The 20,321-nt window shown below is 39.3% G+C and overlaps 1 protein-coding gene across 2 annotated transcripts in view; it reads left to right on the top strand.

The window, feature by feature from the left end:
- Positions 1–10,352: 10,352 nt before the first annotated feature.
- EML4 (EMAP like 4) overlaps positions 10,353–20,321 on the top strand; it is a 173,250-nt gene continuing 163,281 nt past the window's right edge. The window contains exon 1 of one of the 2 annotated variants that reach the window (XM_063302940.1): positions 10,353–10,675. In XM_063302940.1, coding sequence (XP_063159010.1) covers positions 10,651–10,675 — 25 coding nt within the window. In that variant the 5' untranslated portion in view covers positions 10,353–10,650. The remainder of the gene's footprint in view (positions 10,676–20,321) is intronic. The other variant, XM_063302946.1, reaches the window with a different exon arrangement.

Here is a 20,321-nt window from a genome sequence, read left to right as displayed (position 1 = left end):
ACTATTCTCCTCCCTGCCCCAAGCCTGGTGGCAGAGCCAGGTCTTCAAATTCCTCCGGAAGGCTAGGAGCGATGGGGCTAATCTTACCTCCAGGGGCAAGATGTTCCAAAGGGTGGGTGCTACTGCAGAGAAGGCCTGCCTCCTGGACCCCACCAGATGGAAGTCTCTTATCAACGGAGTCCGTAGCATGCCCTCTCTGCATGATTGGGTGAGACAGGCTGATGTAGCAGGGAAGAGGCGGTCCCTCAGGTAGCCTGGTCCCATGCCATGTATGGTTTTAAAGGTGATAACCAACACCTTGAATTGGACCCGGAAGCAGACTGGTATCCAATGCAGTTCGTGTAGCAAAGGTGTTATATGTGCCCTTCTAAGGGCGCCAAAAATAGCCCACGCGGTTGCATTCTAGACCAGCTGAAGCTTCCAGATACCCTTCAAGGGTATCCCCATGTAGAGCGCATTGCAATAGTCTATATGGGAGATAACAAGGGCATGAATGACTGTTCGAAGGGCCTCCCGATCCAAATTGCCATGGAAGCCCCATTCTCATGGACTGGCACCAGTATCAACAGACAATGATTCATAAGATGGAGCCTCTGCTTCATGCCACCTTGGAATCTCCAGTGGTAGTCGCCAAGCAACAGGAGGGAAGGGAGTATTTTCTAGCTCTTCTCTTCCAGGTTTGTTTGTTGACCTTGGCAAGCTGCCAGTTGCATCTGCAGGCAATAGGTGGGGAGTGATTCTATGTCCATTGCTCTTCATAAATTCCCTGGTCTATCTTCATACACAGGAGAGAGGAGCAATTTTGAGAGTTGTGGTATGAAGGAATGTGGACCTGGTCTTGGGAATGGGGCAGGAGCAAGGGGGAGACTTTCAGAAAAGATTTCTTAGTCCTGAGACAGAGGAAATCATCGGAAAGAAATTCAAAATAACTCTGTCTTGTTTTTATTTGGTATAAGGAGCATAGAGAAACTCTGATAGACTTGCAAGATTTTGTTATTCTGTCCAACAACAATAAACGGTATTCCTGTGCCTGTTTTTTGACTTTGCCTACATCACAGGGCTGACAGTTTGCCAGCTTCTCATCGCCATCCAGATGCCCACAGGTTTCAGTCACCGAGACAGTACTTGAGGAATGGAAATGAGAGAAACAAGCACTAAGATACCCCACAAAGCACAGGCTGAGGTCTGGACCTCTCCTCCCCCATCAACTCCACTGGAACTGATCATGGAGGATGAAGAACCACTGGGCTGTGTCTCCCACTCACACACCCCTGAGCTGGTCCACCAAGAGATCAAGAAAGACCAGGATGCATGCAATACCCATATCCTAATCTCACAATAATGCAATCAAAGCCATTCAATACTGTGTCCAGGTCTGAAACTCAAGTGAAAGAGGTCCAGATAATCTGTTCCCTCCAGAGTCCTCTGAACCTGAAAGCTTCTAGAGGTCACCTTGTTAACAATATTTCCCTGAAAGGGATGGTTGTAGACTGGTGGTAAATTATCCAACATGTGGGCTCCAGAGATGGCTTCTTGATGAGAAGGAAGACTATCACTTTCTTAAGGGAAGATGGAGGGCACTGTAGGGCAGTGCAAGTTATGCCAGTATATTTTTCTGCCAGCTAAGGGCTGGAAGCATGCACAGTAACACAGTTTACTGTGCTGAAGGAAGGGTTGCATGGAAGAGTCTTTACTTTCAAAATACTTTTAAATGGTGGTTGGGAAGCAACTGCTTTTTCTCTAGACAATGAATGAAGCCCAGCTATGATATATTTTCTAGGAGGCAAGACTGCACCCATGCCTCCCAGTGTCTATCGGTCCCTTGGTCAATGTAGAAGTCAAGATGAATTGTTTTCTCTTTAAAATGATTTTAAATAATTGAAGTACAAAAAATAAAACCTAAAATTAGAAAGTGTGAAACAGTGTGAAGCAAACTTTTCTATGTAAGGACATACTGTGGGCTCAAAATTGTACACTAAATTTTGGGTTATTACCCCAAGCCATATTGTTCCTTAGGTTTATCTCCTGCTTGTTTTCTCCTTTGCTCAGCTGCCTGGGAGCTTCCCAGTGCCCTCTAGGTATTCAAATAGATGTTCCCCTGCTAAAAACAGATGAGGTCAGCCACCCATGCACCTGAGCCAGCCTATGTTCTCAAAGGTATCTGAGTTTCTTGATTGTTAAGACCAAGCTAAGAAGCAGGAACTCCCCATACTTTTCCTTATTATTGGCTGCAAGTAGTCTGACATGCTTTCATTATAAGAGAACAAGGTTAGCTGGTAAGATAAATGCTTCAGATTAGGTGCAAAAATTTTCTTGCCCAGTCCTGCTATAAAAGAAATATCTCTGTGAATGCATCCATTTATTTCTAGAGAAAATGTTTGAGAATTGTTTGAAATGCACGAAATGTATAATTTGTAAACCTTTTGCTTGGGAAATTTGTATGAACTCCTGAGATTATGGCTATAAATTACCCTTAAATGTACATTTACTCTTGATAAAACAGGGAAGTGTTTAATTTACATGGAATAGCCACAGTCCTTTGACATGAAGCTGCGGTAATGATAAATGAGGGAAGAAAAATTAGTATGCTTCCCATGAGGTACTGGCAGTATCTAAAGAGATAGTAAAACCTAGCTGAGAAGTTTAAGAATACATTATGCATATTATGATGGCTAAACATTTTCCATTCTTCCAAAGCTAATTTGGTTATCATGCTGACTTAGAAGAGACATTCCCTCCCTTATCTCCAGGAAACAGATTGATGGGAATTTTAGAATGCCAGCTTGGGGAAGACTGGGTTGCAGAGTTCTACAACATAATAATTCCCTGAATCAATGGTGTTCACAAAGCAGTATCCTGATTTAAAAGACAAAGTGAAATGAAAGGAGATGTACTTTCTCTGGGCAAGCATAGTTTATTCAGGAAATTGATATACAGTATGGCTTCAGTCCCAAAGGCTTGGAAATTAGTTCATATTTTAGTGGTGGCTATTTTCTCTAGGTTCCATTCATTATATAGCCAGGCAACAACATTCATGCAAGAGGGTTACATGGCAGATGCAGGGTAATCCCAAAGTTTGCAGCAACAATAGCAGCATAAAAATGGAGAAATCCCAAACAGCTTTATGAAGATGGAGCATGTCTAATGGTCACAGAATGCTGACTGACTCTTGAGAGCTTTAAAATCCTCCCAAAAAATATTGGGGAAAAGGACAGGAGACTGTAGACTTAAAAAAGGATGAAGGAAAAGGCACACAACTGTAATGACAGCCTCCTTGTTCACTTGCTTTGCATTCCCTTTCTCTGGGTAGCCTGCTGTGCGAGTAGGAAGATATTGGAAGTCCCCAATGGAAGCTCTCTTTCCCTGACAAAATATTTCATTTTGAGCCCTACTAGCATATACTAAGAATATAAATTGTCCTAGTGCTACTATGCAAAGGAGGCACATTCTCTAGAGTTCGCAAAAATACAAACATATTTAGGGAAAAAAGAATCCTTTAACAAGGATCCTCTTTTCAATAATGGCCCACTAAGATACTCAGCAGACACAGAAAGGCAATTTCATTATTAGGGGAAAATGGAACAACAAAAGCAGGAGGGGGAATGTCAAAGTTTGCAATGTCTGGAATCCTGAACACAGCAATCATTTTGTTGCAGGATCCTTTTGCAATATTTAGGGAGAAACTGCCAATTTATGTTTTATTCCTACTCAAGGGGAAAAGATTCCAATAAAACACCAGATGGGAGCTCTATAGCATTTGCATTTAATTGCACAAGCTAAGACTTCTAGGAATGGCTGTTGAAGGCATATGGACCTTCTGAGCCCACATGATAAGAGAAACACAATCAGTAGACAAACCAGAAACTGGCACCAATGAGGATTATGCATTTGCTCTTTCTTTGAAAAGGGTAATGAGCTCTTATTTTATGCTTGTTCCTACTTACCATCCTTCCTGGATATTATATTGTTGTTTGAGTTTTTATATTTTGTCAGTAGAGTCACTATTGCAAGATGGGTGGCTGTATAAACTGAATAAATAACCTCCACTGAATGGGTGTTGGGCTAAATGGCCAATGGGCCTCACACATTTCCTCAAGGCTGCGTTGCTTCAGAAATTAAATGATGCAAAAATTCAGTGGGGGTAATAGTCACTTATGGCAGTCTGTACTCATCATGTCACAAAGCTATATTGATACTTCCATGAAGAAAATGGTCTCATTCAGTTAACTCTGCCAAAATCTTTTGCTGACACAGATGGTATTCCATGGCTTCTTTACTTAATTTCCTGAGTTGCCCACATTCAGAGTTTCTTTAATATTTTCTACCTGAAGACAGATTTTACTAGTAGAGCAATGTGTTCCCTTAAGTTCATCAGCCTGCTGCTTTTATAACTCAGCTATTGGAAGGAAAAAAAAATAAATTTCTTAAATGTTTTTGTTAAAAGCACAGCTTCCACTGGCAAAGAGCATTTGTTAATAGAAGAAATATCATGGAGACTGACCAGAACTAATCTAATATGTGCAAGAGTTCTGCGTTATTTGTCATGTGAACAATATGCAGTTTATTTCCTTGCAATATCCCTGGTTAGCTGCTGCACTAACTAGAAACATTGGAGAATCTTCTGGTGAGGTAGCAGTCTGATACTGGCAGATTTACTGTGTTTTTATTAGGAAAAAAGCTAACCATCACAAAACAACTGCATCACTATTACATTCTGTTTAATACCTTCCCTCAGCAAATTTGAGTTTGGTTCTGTTTCATTTAATCTCTTAGCATACTTGTTAACACAGTGTAGGCTACGTAGATGCACACTGAGTGAGACTCCTGCAGATCTTTTAAATTGAGCTTCATACATTTATTGAGGCAGTAGAATACCTTTAGGACTATACCACTTTAAAAGTTAGGTATGGGAGTTCCTTATACGAGTTCCCTCATATAAATTTCTTTTAAAAAACCCACTTTGGTAAAGATTACTCTTGCTCCCCAAACCAGCAGCTACCCTTTTTGGAGCTTTCTCTTATTACTGACAGTAACAACATCCTGACAAGATAGATCCCCGAAAAAAGCAAGGCAGGCAAAGACACACCACAAGGATTTTCTCTCGCTCTCACACTGGTACCTGTGGGAAAGCTTCCAGCACTAGTAGTACTGTAGCTGCTACTATTAAAATAACTTGTTTTTGTTTTTTTTATGATTGTTGATACTGCTTGTAAGTTACTTTGGTAGGATTTGCATATATTTGATTTTCCTCTCTTGTATGCTTATATAAAGTTTTGCTTTCAAAGAGCTTCTCCAAGTATTACAGGAACACATGACTTGTATCAGTAATAGCTGCTACACTATTGTTCATGGGCACTCTTCTCCCTGTGTTGAAATATGCATACACTAGGATGTGTGCATTTGTGTATTAATATGTCTATAATCATCTCCCTACATAGCGTTTTATAAAGAATACTTGATGTCTCCAACCTCAAGGAGTGAACAGTATAAAACAGACACAATGAACTTATAGAGCTACTGGGATAGTCACAATATGGTAACTAGGCAGTAAGGAGATAATTCAAATGTTTCCTGGAAATGGTGAATTTGAAAGAAGTCTTCCTGCATGTCACTGCATTCTAGAAAATGTTCCATGACATTTTATGGATTCAGGAAAATGGTTTCCTGAAAATGCTGTCCAGAATTTGTTATGTGTCATAACTGTACAGTAGAGATTTTATGAGGTCCAGCAATGTATATACAGTATTTTCTTTCACACAGGAATTTTTAGAAGCAGTTCCAAAAACAGCAGGAGATAATAAGCGGAATAATTTCAGAGAGCAGAAGCCCTTTTAGAAGCTGAGAGTGGAGGAGGTAGATAAGGAATGAAGGTCACAAGAAGTGATGTAGTCTAATTATTACTATTTTTTCCTAAAAGGAAAATGGCAACATCAGGACTATTCCTCTATAGTAGCTTTCTCAGCTGGGTACCCTCCAGATGAGGTGGTCTACTAAACTGAGAATTTCCAGCCAGAAACACCCAAAAGCATGAGGCACATTTTGACTGATTGTGCAGAATTTTTTTTTATTAATAGCTATGAGCATTCATCTGTAAACTTGTCTACTTTATAACTACATTGCTGTCTATCATAAACCCCCAACTGCATAATTATACTGTAACACGTAACAAATACTAGAAACCATATTCAAAAAACAATTTTCAAGAATCATAAAATGTCATGGAGTATTTCCTAGAATGCACTGACATGCAAGGAATTTCTATACTACAGTGATCTCAGTGACATTCCTAATTATAATGGAGACAGAGTCATTAAAAAGAAATTTAGTATTCTACTTTAAATGATATCTAGATTAACAAGTGTGTTATTTGTATGCAATTGAAATTATCACATATTTTATCTATTTCTCTATTTTTTTTAATTGTAACTTCCTGGGTCTAAAATTTAGGACAAAGACTCTGGAGCAAATCAAGTAATTTGGAATAGATCTTATTTGACTCAGGAGAACCATGCTAAATCAATTTTTTTCTAATGCAAAATCTGTCATTAAGCTCTGATTTTAATCTGTTTTTACTTTTGGTCTAATCTCTGACAATCAGCTCTTCCGCATTTAGAAGGAATACTATACTTTCTTATAAACACCCTTCCTTTTCTACAAACCACCAATGTATCTGATATTTGGAAAAGATACTGCTCACTAGAAAGACTCTCTCAATTTTAAATTTCTTTACAAAATTATAGGCATCTTGCTTTTTAAAAAAATCAAATATTAAAGTTATGCCACTTTAGTTGTATATTAATCTTTAAAATCCTCTGAATCAGTGTATGTATTTCAATCCAGAATTTTCTAGCTTTTTTACATGTCCACCAAACATGATAAAATGTCCCTTCTTGTTGTTCACATTTCCGACATAAATTTGAAGTGCCTTTATACATTCTAGACATTTTCTCTGGTAACACATGCCAACGTTACATCATTTTATAAAAATTCTCTTTACAACAATAATATAATGTAAATTTCAATCCTTTCAGCTACATGTTTTCCCATTGTTCCATCTGTATACTGTAACAAAATTATACAATTGAAACCAGAGGTTTTTCTTTTGGGATTGATGGACAAACAGTTGGAAAAAAATCATGGAACTTTGTTTTTATACATGATAACCGCAGTAAGATTATTGTATGCACAAAGATGGAAAGATTCGGCATTACCCACAATGGAGGAATGGTTGGTGAAGATGATGGAACTTGCTGAGATGGCTTTGACTTCTTTGATCAAAGACAGTATCTATGTTTATTGCTAATGGGAACCCCTTTTAGACTTTTCATGGGAAACAGAAAAAAATGAATTTATGATTTATGATTCTGATGATCAGACAGAATAGATTATAGAAAGAAGACAGTTATGTTGTAACCATAGAGTAAGCGGTAAATTTATAACTGTACTTATAACTGCTGTAAAGATTGGAAGCTACTTCTTTGCATATTTTTTTTTCTTTTCTATTTTTCTTTTACTTTTTCCCCACTTCCTTGCACTTTTAGCTTTCTCTTTTCTTTCTTTCTTCTTTTCTTTTTCTCACCTTATATTAGTTTGTATTAGTTTTTATCTTCTTTTTAAAAACCTTTAGTAAAATTATACAAAAAAAAGTTATGGCACTTCACAACCTCTGTTCCAAATTCTATGAATTCTGGCACACTTTGTCCCCTTATTATTTTCTACCTTTCCTAGAAATTCCCATTCCATTCAGGTGAAAAGTAAAAATGTTTATGGACACTTTCAAAATAAGAATGTAAAGGGAGAATAATTCAAAACTATGTTTCAGCACGTCTTATTAATATTACTGTAATTTATTAATAGAACTTACTTCCCTGAAAATTTCACAAAACTATGGTTAAAAGCAAAAGTTACAGCTTTTCAGTTTTTTGTATATTAGCCTAAGGGAAGAGAACATGTTTTTTCTGAATTGGACTATCCTTTGAACAACTATTGATTAGATTATTTACAGAGGTTCAGATCTGGCCCTTGAAGCAGATTTAGTGGTCTTTGCCTATTTCATTGAGAAACCTGTTCTCAAGATCATTGCAAAGTATCCTAACACTTCACAAAAAACCCAACACTGGCACTGCTTAAATCTGGGATGAAAATTGGAGGCCTCATAGTCTCCCTAACCTGACTGAAAAGTAGTAACATGTTTTCAGCCTTTTGGAGGCAGAAGACACACAATAACTGAAATGTAACCCTAAAATACCTGTCAATACAAAACAAACAGTCCAAATTCACCTGTAAGGGAAAACAGAAACATTTGGCCCAATCTGACTGTAGTAACTGCCCTCTTCAAAACCATTCACCGCAGGCTTCTGGCTACTAAACAGATCCCCATCTCATTTAAGTATATATTGTACAGTATATCAGTATGGGCTACTAAATAACATATGTAGCAGTTATTTTTGCAGTTGGCTGTACTACTGGTGTAATCCTGTATCTTAGACGTTTGCAGCTGCTTTTATTATTTTTTTAATGCTGCAAGTGGGGTCTCCTTTATCTCAACAACTCTGCAAGGTATAAATAAAGGTAGATTGAGCTGAGAAACTGTAACTGACTCTGTCATCAATGAGTTTCCTTTTTTAGTGAGGATTTGAACCTTACAGAACTCTTCCCAATGAAAGTTTGGCTGGTCCCCACACTGTTACCTTTCAGAAAACAATTGTTCATCCAATTGTTTGTAGGATCATAACTATTCCAAGACCAGATTATTATTTTTTATTGTGTTACCTTGCTTTTTTTTTAAACCTTTACAGCTGGGTTTTTCTGGGAGTAAGAATGGTACAAAAATTACAATGTGGATTTTCCATGTTCAAATTGAATGCCTCAATCAGTATGTCACACTGGTTCTATCAAATTTAGACTAGCACTTGCACTTAAATCATGGTACAGGCACCGTCAACTGCAACCCTTGTCCCCCTGAAGTTGCATTTATCTTGGTTCCAATCTTAAATCATTCTTAGTTGTACTGGTATTATTGTAGTGTCTTCCCCTTTCATCCAGCATGTCCAGGAGCAGCAGCCTTATGATGTGTAAATTTTGTAATGCTTTGCCACCTGTGATATTGGAGAAGCAGCAGTGGATGTGTTCAGAGAGGCACCTATTGGGTGTTTTGAGTGGATGATGGATGGAGATGTTTTAATCATTGTCTCGCTCTTGTGCTACTGCAAAGAAAACGATGGGGATGCATGTTTGTTCACTAGTGGTCACTCAATCTAAAGGAAGCTTCATGTACCTTTTGAACATATACTTGAGCAGATATGGAGGCAGCTGTTGTGCCATCACTTGAGCAGATTTGTGCTACAGAGCTGGATTGTACAAGTGGTACTGTTATGTGCACTTCCTCAATTGTTTTCGCTGGCTTTGCACAAGAATATAATAGTGTAACAGTGAAATGGCAGGCGTAAGAACTGCTCTCAGGAACTTTACTAGTTACACACTTTGTTAAGCCTGTGTTGGACAAAATGGGGGTACAGGACAGTAGTCCATAAAGACCCTTGACAGAATCCTGATGTCGGGCCCACCCAGCTCCTGTTGCAGTCATGATAGGCAATGTTCACTGTGACTGCTAAAGAAGTAAGGCTGAAAAACTGGAAGATTCAACCCCTTCTTTTGCCTAACATGGGCTGATGACAACCAATCTAGGCCAGTATACAAACAGGCTAGTATACAAAGGTCTGTATACAAAAATAAATAAGAAATAAGCACGATTTGGCAGTGACTCACAAGAGACTAAGCAGAATAAAGGCTGGTAGTTGGGACAGCGAATTTTATGCCGGTATAGTTTTCTGCTGACTCAAGCAATCAGTGAATGGTAAACAATCCTGAAACCATTCCAGGTGGCAGTTCCCCATTAAATTAAATGGGGTTACTCTCGAATAAGTCTTTCTTTAATTGCCAGTGACAACCCTCCGCTAAGTATCAGAAGTTATTCCTGAGTTTACTGGGATGTTATTCCCAAGAAAAGCCGCTGGACTAACGCCTTACCCCGAAACACGCGACGGACAAAAAGCCGCCCAGGCTCCAGGGCAGCCTTACTTGGAGTCAGGCCTCCCTGTTACTCGGCGACTTCCGACTCTACACGAACCCGGCCGCAGGCGTACCAAACCTAGGGCTCCGCTGCTGCCGCCGCCGCCAGCGACCCCCCTCCAGGCCCGCCTCGCCCCCAGACCCTCCGCAACTGCCGCTCGAGGGGAAGCCCCGGCTGCCAAGGGAGGGCGGAGTCGGAAGCGCGAAAGCAAAGCGGGCTCTGCAGGGCGGGCCCGAGAGTGGCTGGGGGGAGGGGGCTAGAGACTGGCAGCGGCTCCTGCTCCTGCGTGGGGTGGTCGGAGCAAGCGGGCGAGCAGACGGACCGGTCCTTCGCCGAGCTGCGCCGGGGGCGCGTGGGGCGAGAGCAGCGTCCGCGGCGGCGACAGCGGCAGCAAGGCCGGCAGGGAGGGAGCGCGGGCGGCCAGCGCGGATAGCGCGTGCTTCTGGCGCGGAGTGGGCAGCCGCAACCGCGGCGCGAGTGAATGAGCCGCCCCCCGCCCGCCGCCTCTTCCTCCTGCCTTCTCAGACAGCGCCGGCGGCTGGAGCTCGAACTCGGACGCTGACGCCGCGGCGCCCAAAATGGACGGTTTCGCCGGCAGTTTGGGTAAGTTGCGGCGCCTAGTAATGGCTCGGGGCGGCCGGTAGCCAAGCCGGTGGCCGCCGGTCGGGGTAGCGTTGCCATGAGTGTGTGTGTGGCTTAACCCAGGCCAGCTCCGCTTCCTCCCCCGGATTCCTTAGCGCGGAGGGGCGGGCTGGGGACTTGGGCGACGCGAAAACGCCTCAGACTCCTCGATCCTCAAGGTGAACGTTTTTCGCGGTGAAGTGTAGCGGCGACGACCCCTTTCCCCGACCTTCCTCCCTGCAAGCTGTTTGGCGAAGTCTTTCGTCTGAAAAATGCACGCGGGGTGGTGGTGGTGGGGCGGCTGGGAAGAGAAACTGAGATGTTGGTGAACGCTGAGAGAAAAGCATTGGTGCATTTCGGAAAAGATCACAGATTGGAATGAGTGGGGTGATTTCAGGACATTAACTAAGATACTGGGGCACGGTATGTAAACCTGGTCCACACGAATTCATTCCTCTTTCCCTGGAGGAAAATGCACTAAATAATGTACACATGGCTTTATCGTTCAATTGCTAACACTCTTTTCAAGGAGAAAAAGGAGCACTTCTTGTTCTGACGCCGTCCTGTTACGTTCTGACCTTTCCAGCGTCGCTCACGGCGCTAATAAAATCAAGAGTCGATGCATTAAAATCCTTTCTATGGAGAGGAAGCGGATACCATCTTTTCTATCTTGATTGAAGTCTCTCTCTCCATGTGTGTTTGGGTTCTTTCTCTTAGGAGTTGCTGTACCTGCTTTTCCCCTACAAATGTGCTGCAAGGTTTGGTGTGTGTCTGTATGTGTAGCAGGAGAAGATTCCATTGAAGTTACTGTAGGTGAACCTGTTATTTGCCCTTAGGCAGTGAATCCCAAATAACATTTCTACTTGCTTCCAGATCACCTTCCTTTCTTTTTTCCTCTCTTCCTTTTATGCCGAGATTACAGATGGGGGGAGGGGATAAAGGGGGGAAAAGGGCCTTTTGCCCCCCCTTTAAATTTCAGAAAGAGAAACTTCAATGAAGTATTTTCTTTTACAGTAATAAATGCAATAAAACAAGTACTCGTATTTGTTATATTTCCCTAAAATGTTTTTCCTTAACATGTAATAGGAAGATTTTTATCTAAATTATCAGAGTACTACAGTTCCTGTACCCAAATAGTATATGGAGAACGAACAGTGCAGTACAACTCTCAAATGCAAGGGCAAGATATATTTCTGCTCATCCTGTGGTATTGCTCTTTTCACCAAAGAAGGAAGGAGGATTCAGTGCCTTGTTTGCTTGTGGGCTTTTCTACTGCTGACTTCTACTCTAAAGGCCAGTGGATCAGTTCCACCTGGATTCTTGAGCTCTAGATCTCCAAGGACATTACATGGTTTTATTGTCTGTTGATAGCTTTTTCTGACTTGTATTTTTTTTTCTAACTTGTCAAACTGACAGAATTAAGAGATAATGGGTCTGTTAAGGCTCTGCAGCTTATTTCATTTGTACAAAAAATAATACATTTTAAAATAAAATAGTAGGCATAATTATTGTCCGATTAAATTACACTTAATAAATAGAACCAAACAACTGAAAGAGCAAATCAGTTTATATGTATATTGCATTGCATGTTCTTTAAATTGCAAAGTGAACTTAGTTGAAGAGGGGCATGAAAATGAGCATTGCATTTATTTCAGTTTTCTAAAAATTTCTGTTTTTTTTCCTGAGAAGAACAGAAAAAGAGTTCCTTTTCTGATGGCTTCAGAATTTCTGGAAATGTTACGTCTTTGCACAAGATGGCTTCTCAAGCATTGCTTTGAGATGTGATCCTGGCCTGGCCTGGCCTATGCTGTGTTGGATTGATGTCCTATAAAATAGGCCATGCATGTGGACCTGTGTTAGGTCTTGTGCTTGTCTGTTTGCAAGAAACAGTCAAGGAGGGGAAAGGAGTAGGAGAAATCCCTGCAAAAGAGAGTCATGAAAAGCTGTGCTCTCCCATGACAGAATCTTCCCAGAGGGACATTTGTCAGCTTCCTCATGGTAAGCCAGCAAACAACACTTAAGGAAAAGCAAGGAGGGGGACCGATAATCATAAGTTTGACTGTATTTGCCTTGGTTTGCTGCAGCAATGGGCACATAGGGCTATGTGGCCCTGGGGGAGGTGAGTGGGTAACAAGAACCACTGTGGCAGTAGTTACTAAGAGACCAAGACCTGGTCCTAAGAACCGGAGGCAGTGCTGGTTCTAGCCAGTGGAGGGCAGGGAATGGAAACATGCATAAAATTGAGTTTATGTAAATCAGGTCTTATGGAACCTGGGAATCATCAGTACAGTGCATATGATTAGTTTTGTGATCTGTGATTACACCTCTGGACTGTTGTGGAACGTTTAAAAATGAACAGACTGGCATTGCAAGTTGACATTAATGAATAGGTTGTAGATGGAAAATAATGGAGGATCTTAAGCCTGATATTCAAGAATACTTAGGAGTGAAGCTGATTGGAGTAATTATACCATACATTTCTCCATTGCAATGACTCAAGTGGAACTGGAACTTGAGTGAAGAATTAGATCTAAGATTGGGGGCAGAATATATCTTTTTTCCTTGTAACTGATTTGAAAGTGGTTTGAAAAAAGCTTGTTGCTTATTTCATTTAATCTCTTGCAACCAGAGAAGTCCGTTTTCTGTTCACAAATGGGAATCTTTTTTTTTAATGGGAATCCATTCTTATGTCCTTTCCAGTTTTTTTAATTGTAGCCTGACTAGAGAGCAATACAATTTTATTTATGTCCTTGCCTCCAGCAGACTGCCAATTGCCTTCAACTTTCACTTCCAAAAATCTGTTTTGTATAGCAGTAACGGTAAGTTATAATATAATGCTCACGTAGGACAAATGCCACAGTGGTATTAATGAAGAGTTGGTTCCATTGTTCTTGGGAAGATATTTTCTGTGTAGTCTTGGAATGCTTAAGCAACACCTTGTTCATCTGCCCTTTCTGTCTTTTTTATCCATGTGATCATTTTAATTTTCATGGAGATGTGTTTCATAAATCAACTTTTCATGTCATTTTAAGTCTGAAATATAGTTTGTTTTAGTTCATTTGGAAGGACACAAGGAATAGAAATTTATATTTTGCCATTGAGAATTGACAGATAACGCTGTCCAACTGTTGATCTTTAGTTACTTGGGTTGCAGTTATACTAAAACTTGGCATTTAATCCTGTTGAAATCAGAAACCTATGTAGTTGAAAGTTCCAGCTAACTGCATGGAATTAAAACTATAATTTGATCGGTGTGTACTGTAAGTTCTCCCTGAAAAAAAAATTATCCTTGCAGATTTAAAAAAAGCTAAGGAGAAGCTAGGTTGTCATGCTAATTTTTTACTGTAAGCTCTTACTTTGTAGTTTGAAGTGGTATGACCCTGACACAAATTTATACCATAAGTAAGAATTTGGCTTCTGCCCCATCACAGGTATATGATACGGTTATAACCATATTTCATTAAAAGTTGGTGCTACTGCATTCAGTGAAATTTGTTTTAATGATTTAAGGTAGCAAACTTAGCAGAATACAGTATGAACATTTCAATTTCAACTATAAAATATTTCTTTTAACATTCATGGAATATTTTTATATGAGTTTGTGGAGTGAAATGAGAAGAGGGTTAGAGATTCAGTAGGTCAAAGTCATTTGATGAATCAGTGTTTGGAAAACTGGGTCAGTGTCCCATTGTAGAACCAGTTGTCCCTTTCCAAATTTTCTAAACTACTTGTCCATAATTGCTATTTCAATAGTGGAAAAAGTGAAATTACAAAGTTAAGGAATTTCATTAAAAAATCACTATATTTACATGAGATCCTAATCCAGAAAGTGAAACCTGAAGGAAGAATGTAGAAACAATGGTTAGATTGCTTCTAATGAAGATTAAGTGTAAGGTAGAATCCAGAAAGTTTCTTCTGCCCCCTTGAAACCCCAGCTCAGCCTTGAACTATCTTAGTGGGATCATGCAAATTATCTCTTTGTGAAGGTAATAATATTGCCTACCTAACTGTGGTGTTTTGAAAAGATTGTATTTTATCAGTTGCATTTTTTGCTTGTGTCATTTTTAAACATATTTCCAAGGCAGGCTTCAAAATAATATAATAAAAAAAATCCTGTGGACTGGAAGATTTCCTTCCTGTTCCCAGGGTTTTTTTTGGGGACAAAGTCCTAAAGAACATGTAGTCTCCCTTCTACATGTTGCTCTAGATGATACGGATTTGAATTCCATTTCTATTTCTATGACTTGGGATTTAACTCACTGTGCCTCTCACATTAGTACACAACCGCTCTGCCTCAATTTAATATGTTTATATAGCCGCTGTAGTTCAGTGATTTGGAGTGTAACATATCCCATTTAGCTTTATCTGAGACATCACAGTTTAGGGATGCTGTATAAATCCTAAGCCAGTGCTTGAGGGGATAAATCACTGGATGTCAGATAACCCATTAATGCTTTCTTAGAGCAGACAGAGGGACTTCTGATTAACATAACACCAGACCAAAAGATACGCTGTTTAAGATAGTGTCCCCTGTGAAAATATAGGCTCAGAGTCAGGGGGATTCTGACTTCTTCTAGAAGGTGGCCGGTATAAATTTGCCTGGTTTAGGTTGTTGTGCTGGGTATGCTTATTTTGAAGACTCTAGATCAGCCTTCTGACCCTGGAGGAACCCTTGAAATATTTTTCAGGCCTCAGGGAACCCCTGTACATTCAGGCTCAAATATAGGCCAGAAGTTACAAAAGTATTATATTTGTTTCATATGTAGGCCTCTATATATGCATTAACAGTGTTAAACCAAAAATAAGAATGAAACTTACCTCTTTAATGTGAAGTTGCCTGAATTTGAAATAATTTTTTTTAAAAATTGTGATCTCCCAGGGAACCCCTAGTGACCTCTCGTGGAACCCTAGGGTTCCACAGAACCCTGGTTGAGAAACCCTGCTCTAGATTTATTTATATATTTATTTATTTATTTACTATTCTGCCTTTATTCTTTTTATAAATAACTCACGGCAATGAACATACCTAATACTCCTTCCTCCTCCTATTTTCATAATCATGTGCCTGTTGCTAAAGTCAGGCTGAAGAAATATTTGTTATTTCTTTGTTAGTGGCTGTCTTTGAAAAGTGCCTGGAAACCTCATAGGGTCCAGGGATTTTTCAAAGCGATCATAAGCTAAGCATATTTCAAAAGCCTGACTAAAGCATGTGATTCACTGCACCCAACTTCATTGGATCTAAAATGTGATAGCCAGGGTGTTGACTAAAGTTTCCTGTTTGGAATGTATGGCTCCCACCTATATTGACTTTTGACTAGTTCCCCAGCTAAAATTAATTCGTTTACTTTTTAAAAGCACTTGAAGTTTGGGCACAGGGTTGCCTAGTTCTTCCTGGTACTATTTTGTATATTCCAACAGCTTCTGAAATTTATCTTTGAATCTAATCAAAGGCATTTCAGGAATTCTGTACTCTGTTTAGAGAAGTTCACTGGTTGTCTCTTTAATTGCCAACTGGTCATATTTGTACAAAATGAAAAACAGTATCTTTAAGAATTCTGGTTTATTCACATGGTAGACTAAGTGGGATTTGCCATCAAGAGAAAACTTAGCCTTGTATCGAGGTGGTTATTCCTGCCTTGCCATTTCCAGTGTATGTAGAATTGGAAGCCAGCTTTAAATCCTGCGCTGTTTAGCAGTGCCACAAAATAAGACCTCAGTACAGGCAATCTTAGGGGTGTGACCACTTGTTCAGCGACCATTCAAATTTATGACAGTCCTGAACGAGGGGGACTTATGACTTGTCCTCAGAATTATGGTTGCCGCTGCATCCCTGTGGTCACATGATCATGGTGTTTGGCAACCAGCTCATGCTTGCAACAGTTGAAGCATTTTGGCGTCACGTGATAGCTATTTGTGACCTTCCCTACCGGCTTCCCACAAGCTAAATCAATGGGGAAGTCGGCAGGAAGTTGCAGGTCACACTGGTAACTCGCGCCTGCCTGGCTGCACTCACACCGGGCCGTAGCACCTGCCTGACCACACTTGCACTGGGCCGCAGCACCCACTCATGTGCCCAGCTGCACTCGTGCCATGCTGCAGCACCTACTGATGCCGCTCCACGGCACCCACCGGTTGCAGCACCCACCCACATGCCTGCCCTCGCTTGCACTGCGCCAGAACACATCATTGTTTAGTGACAGCAATCCTGGCAATCCCCATTGTTAAGCGAGAACCGCAGGTCGTTAAGCAAGGACCTCACATGACTGTGACTTGCAACTTCCTGCTGGTTTCCCCATTGAATTTGCTTGTTGGAAGCTGGCAGGAAGTTGCAAGTCACAGTCATGTGAGGTCCTTGCTTAACGACCTGCGGTTCTCGCTTAACAATGGGGACTGCCAGGATTGCTATCGCTAAGCAATGAGGTCACGTGATGCTTCACTTTTTGACTGTATTGCTTAGCAATGGAAATTCCAGTGCCAGTTACCATCGTTCAGTGGGGACTACCTGTAGAGATACATTATGTCAGAGTACTATGTACAGGTGGTGTGAATTATAAGAAAAGATTCTCTAGAACATTGTCATCTTTAATGGGATTGCAGCCGCTATATTTTTCAGATGGTTTCCTTTCCCTCAAGACTCTCCTTTCCTTTTTAAGCAGGCTTTTCATTGAGCTTTATAGTTTTGCTGGTTTTATCAGGTTTTTTTTTTATTATTGGGTTAATTTTGTACTTCTTAAATTTTGTATTACTTTAAATATATTGAGATTTGTCTTTTTTGTTTTTGAAGCCTTAAATATTTCTGGTGAAAGGGAGGATACAAATGTTTTCTAATTAAATAATATAAAAGTATCATATGAGCAGTATTGTTAGTAAATATGATTTTCTCCTAAAAAGAGGACTGTCTGAGGGAAGAAATTGGTAAATTATTATTTACCCAATTTACCTTTTATAAGCCACAGTGCAACTGTATTTTAAAATTTACATTTTTATGAGTTTTGTGATGCATTTCTCCAAACAGCACATACAAAAGCACATGTAAGAAGAAAATATGCTAAAATAGGTATATTATTGAACTTAACAAATGTCACATTAGGAAAAATTGTTCATGATAATGTGTATATTAGGAAAGTATAAGTAAATATGTGTACATGAAAATGTATGACTTTTCATAAGGATTTTTAAAATAGGAAAAGTGATGAACTAATTGTAACTGAAATTATAAATTGGTTCATAATTACATATGAACAAAAATCTGTTGGTAAGAATTATTTAAGGAGTTTATAACTTAATTTATAATTCTGAGATGCAAGTATCAGTAATAATGAAAAGCAAACAAGAATAATATAAAACCAAAATAACCAGCATAATCACACAAACAAGCACTATTTTTAAATAGCTTTTTCCTGGTCTGAAAGATATTTAGCATAAGAACATATTATTTATTTAAATTATTTTGAATGTGGGCCTCATTCTTTATGTTTTAGAATGTTTGGCAGTTCAAGCATCTCCTGGAACCAAATATTGAAAGACGAAAGGTCCCCTGTGCAAGCACCGAGTCATATCTGACTCTTTGGGGGGATGCCACTTTCGTGATGTTTTCTTGGCAGACTATAGAGTGGGGTGATTTGCTGTTGCCTTCCCCAGTTGTCACCTTCCCCAGCAAGCTGGGTGCTTATTTTACCAACCTTGGAAGGATGGAAGGCTGAGTCTACCTGAGCTGGCTACCCGAGAATCCAGCTTCTGCTGGAACCAAACTGGTGAACCATAATTAACAAATTGGTGAACCATAATTAACAACATACTTTTAAGCCTGGCAATCTGCCTGTTATTCCATATTCTGTCAAATAATTTTTCCTGGACATTTTGAAACTTGTGATCAAACAGGCACAGGAAATGAACTTAAAATGCTCTATTTGCTTTTCTTAACTAAACATGGGTGACTCATGGAAAGATTACACTTACTATTTATGAGTATCTTTATTTCAGTGTTGAGACTGATCAGCATATCAAAGTGCATTACATATTACGTTCCTACCTTTTTAGATTGCCTAAAGAATACATGCTGTACGTGTCTCTTTTGAAAAGAAATTGGCAGGATACAATGTGGTAGTTCAAGATGGTGAAACCCTGCTGTAACTTGCATCTTGAATGAACTTGATTACATTGCATGTGTGAAAATGTCTGCTATTTATTATTGGCTTTACTAATAACTAAAGCTTTTCTTAGCACAGTGTTCTGACTTTGAAGTTGATTCAAATTTCTGAATCAATTTGATGTCAAGTACTTTTTAATTGATTAAAAGATTTGATGGGCATAAATGTTTTTATTGAATTTCCATCTTGACTTAGAATTTGGCTGATTAGTGCATTCTGGTGCTTTTCACTGTAAAGGAAGTATGAGAGATCTTGTGGTAGCAGTTAAGGCACAGCATTGTTCTGGTGTGTTCATTTTTTTCCCCGTTTTTTAAACTTTATTAATTTTCAAAGTATAGTTAAAATACAGAAGATAGAATATAGAAAAGATAGAATACAGAACTAAAAAAAAGAGAAACTATAAAGGTGCAGAAACAGAAAATATAGAAAGAAAGTGACTTCCGACTTTCTCCAACACAGATATAAAAGCATATTATATAAATATAATCTGTTACCATTAATTAAACCTTAAGTAACATTATTTCTCTAAAATCAAACCATTTAATCATCAAAACCCAAAACCAGAATTTCATTTTTTTCAGATACAAGCATATAGTCCAAAAGTGGTTTCCAAGTAAAAACAAATCCAGATGTGGTATTTTCTCTTATCAATGCTGTTAACTTGGCCATTTGTGCCAATTCCATTAATTTAACCATCCTTTCTTCCATGTGGGGATTTGTGAATCTTTCCATCTTTGTGCATATAAAAGTCTTGCTGCTGTTATCATGTATAAAAGCAAAGTCCCATGCTGCTTCTCAAGCTGTTTTATCCATCAAACCCAAGAGAAGCAGTTTTGGTTTCAACTGTATATCTGCCTTAAGAATCTTTTGGATACTACCACATATTTGATCCCAGAATTTCTTAGCCTTTTCCAAGTCCACCAGAGATTATGATAAATTCCTTCACCCAGAGAACACTTCCAACAAATGTTTGTTATTCTGTTATACATTTTTGACAAGTTATTAGGTGTTGAATACCAACAATACATCATTTTATAAAAATTCTCTTTTAGATTATAATTCAAAGTAAATTTCAAGCCTTTGTTCCACATGTTCTCCCATTGTTCCAACATGATATTATACCCAAAATTCTTAGCCCATTTAATCATTCAGTCTTTAACTGGTGTGCTCATTTCTTAATGTTCTGTTAGTATCTCTTTTAAATGAACACATTTTATAAAACAGTTTCTATGCAAAAAGATGCTTTTAGAGGTAAGGATAAAAGATTTTGTAAAAGCATATACTTCTCCAGGTTCTTCACCACCTATGCTGGTAGAACTGCATTTCTCTGTGTTGTTCAACAATGTTGCTATTTCTTTTGGCTGCACCGCCGTGGATGAGAGACCAGGGCATCTCATTAGTTTAGCTTTGTAGTATCATGATGTATTCAGGCATCTACACTGGAAGCTGAGCCATATTTCCTGTCTTCTTTTTGATGT

The sequence above is a fragment of the Candoia aspera genome, chromosome 1 (genome assembly GCF_035149785.1).
Source record: "Candoia aspera isolate rCanAsp1 chromosome 1, rCanAsp1.hap2, whole genome shotgun sequence".
NCBI lineage: Eukaryota > Metazoa > Chordata > Lepidosauria > Squamata > Boidae > Candoia > Candoia aspera.
The sequence above is the reverse complement of the archived record's forward strand: the minus strand, read 5'-3'. Positions and strand labels throughout refer to the sequence as shown.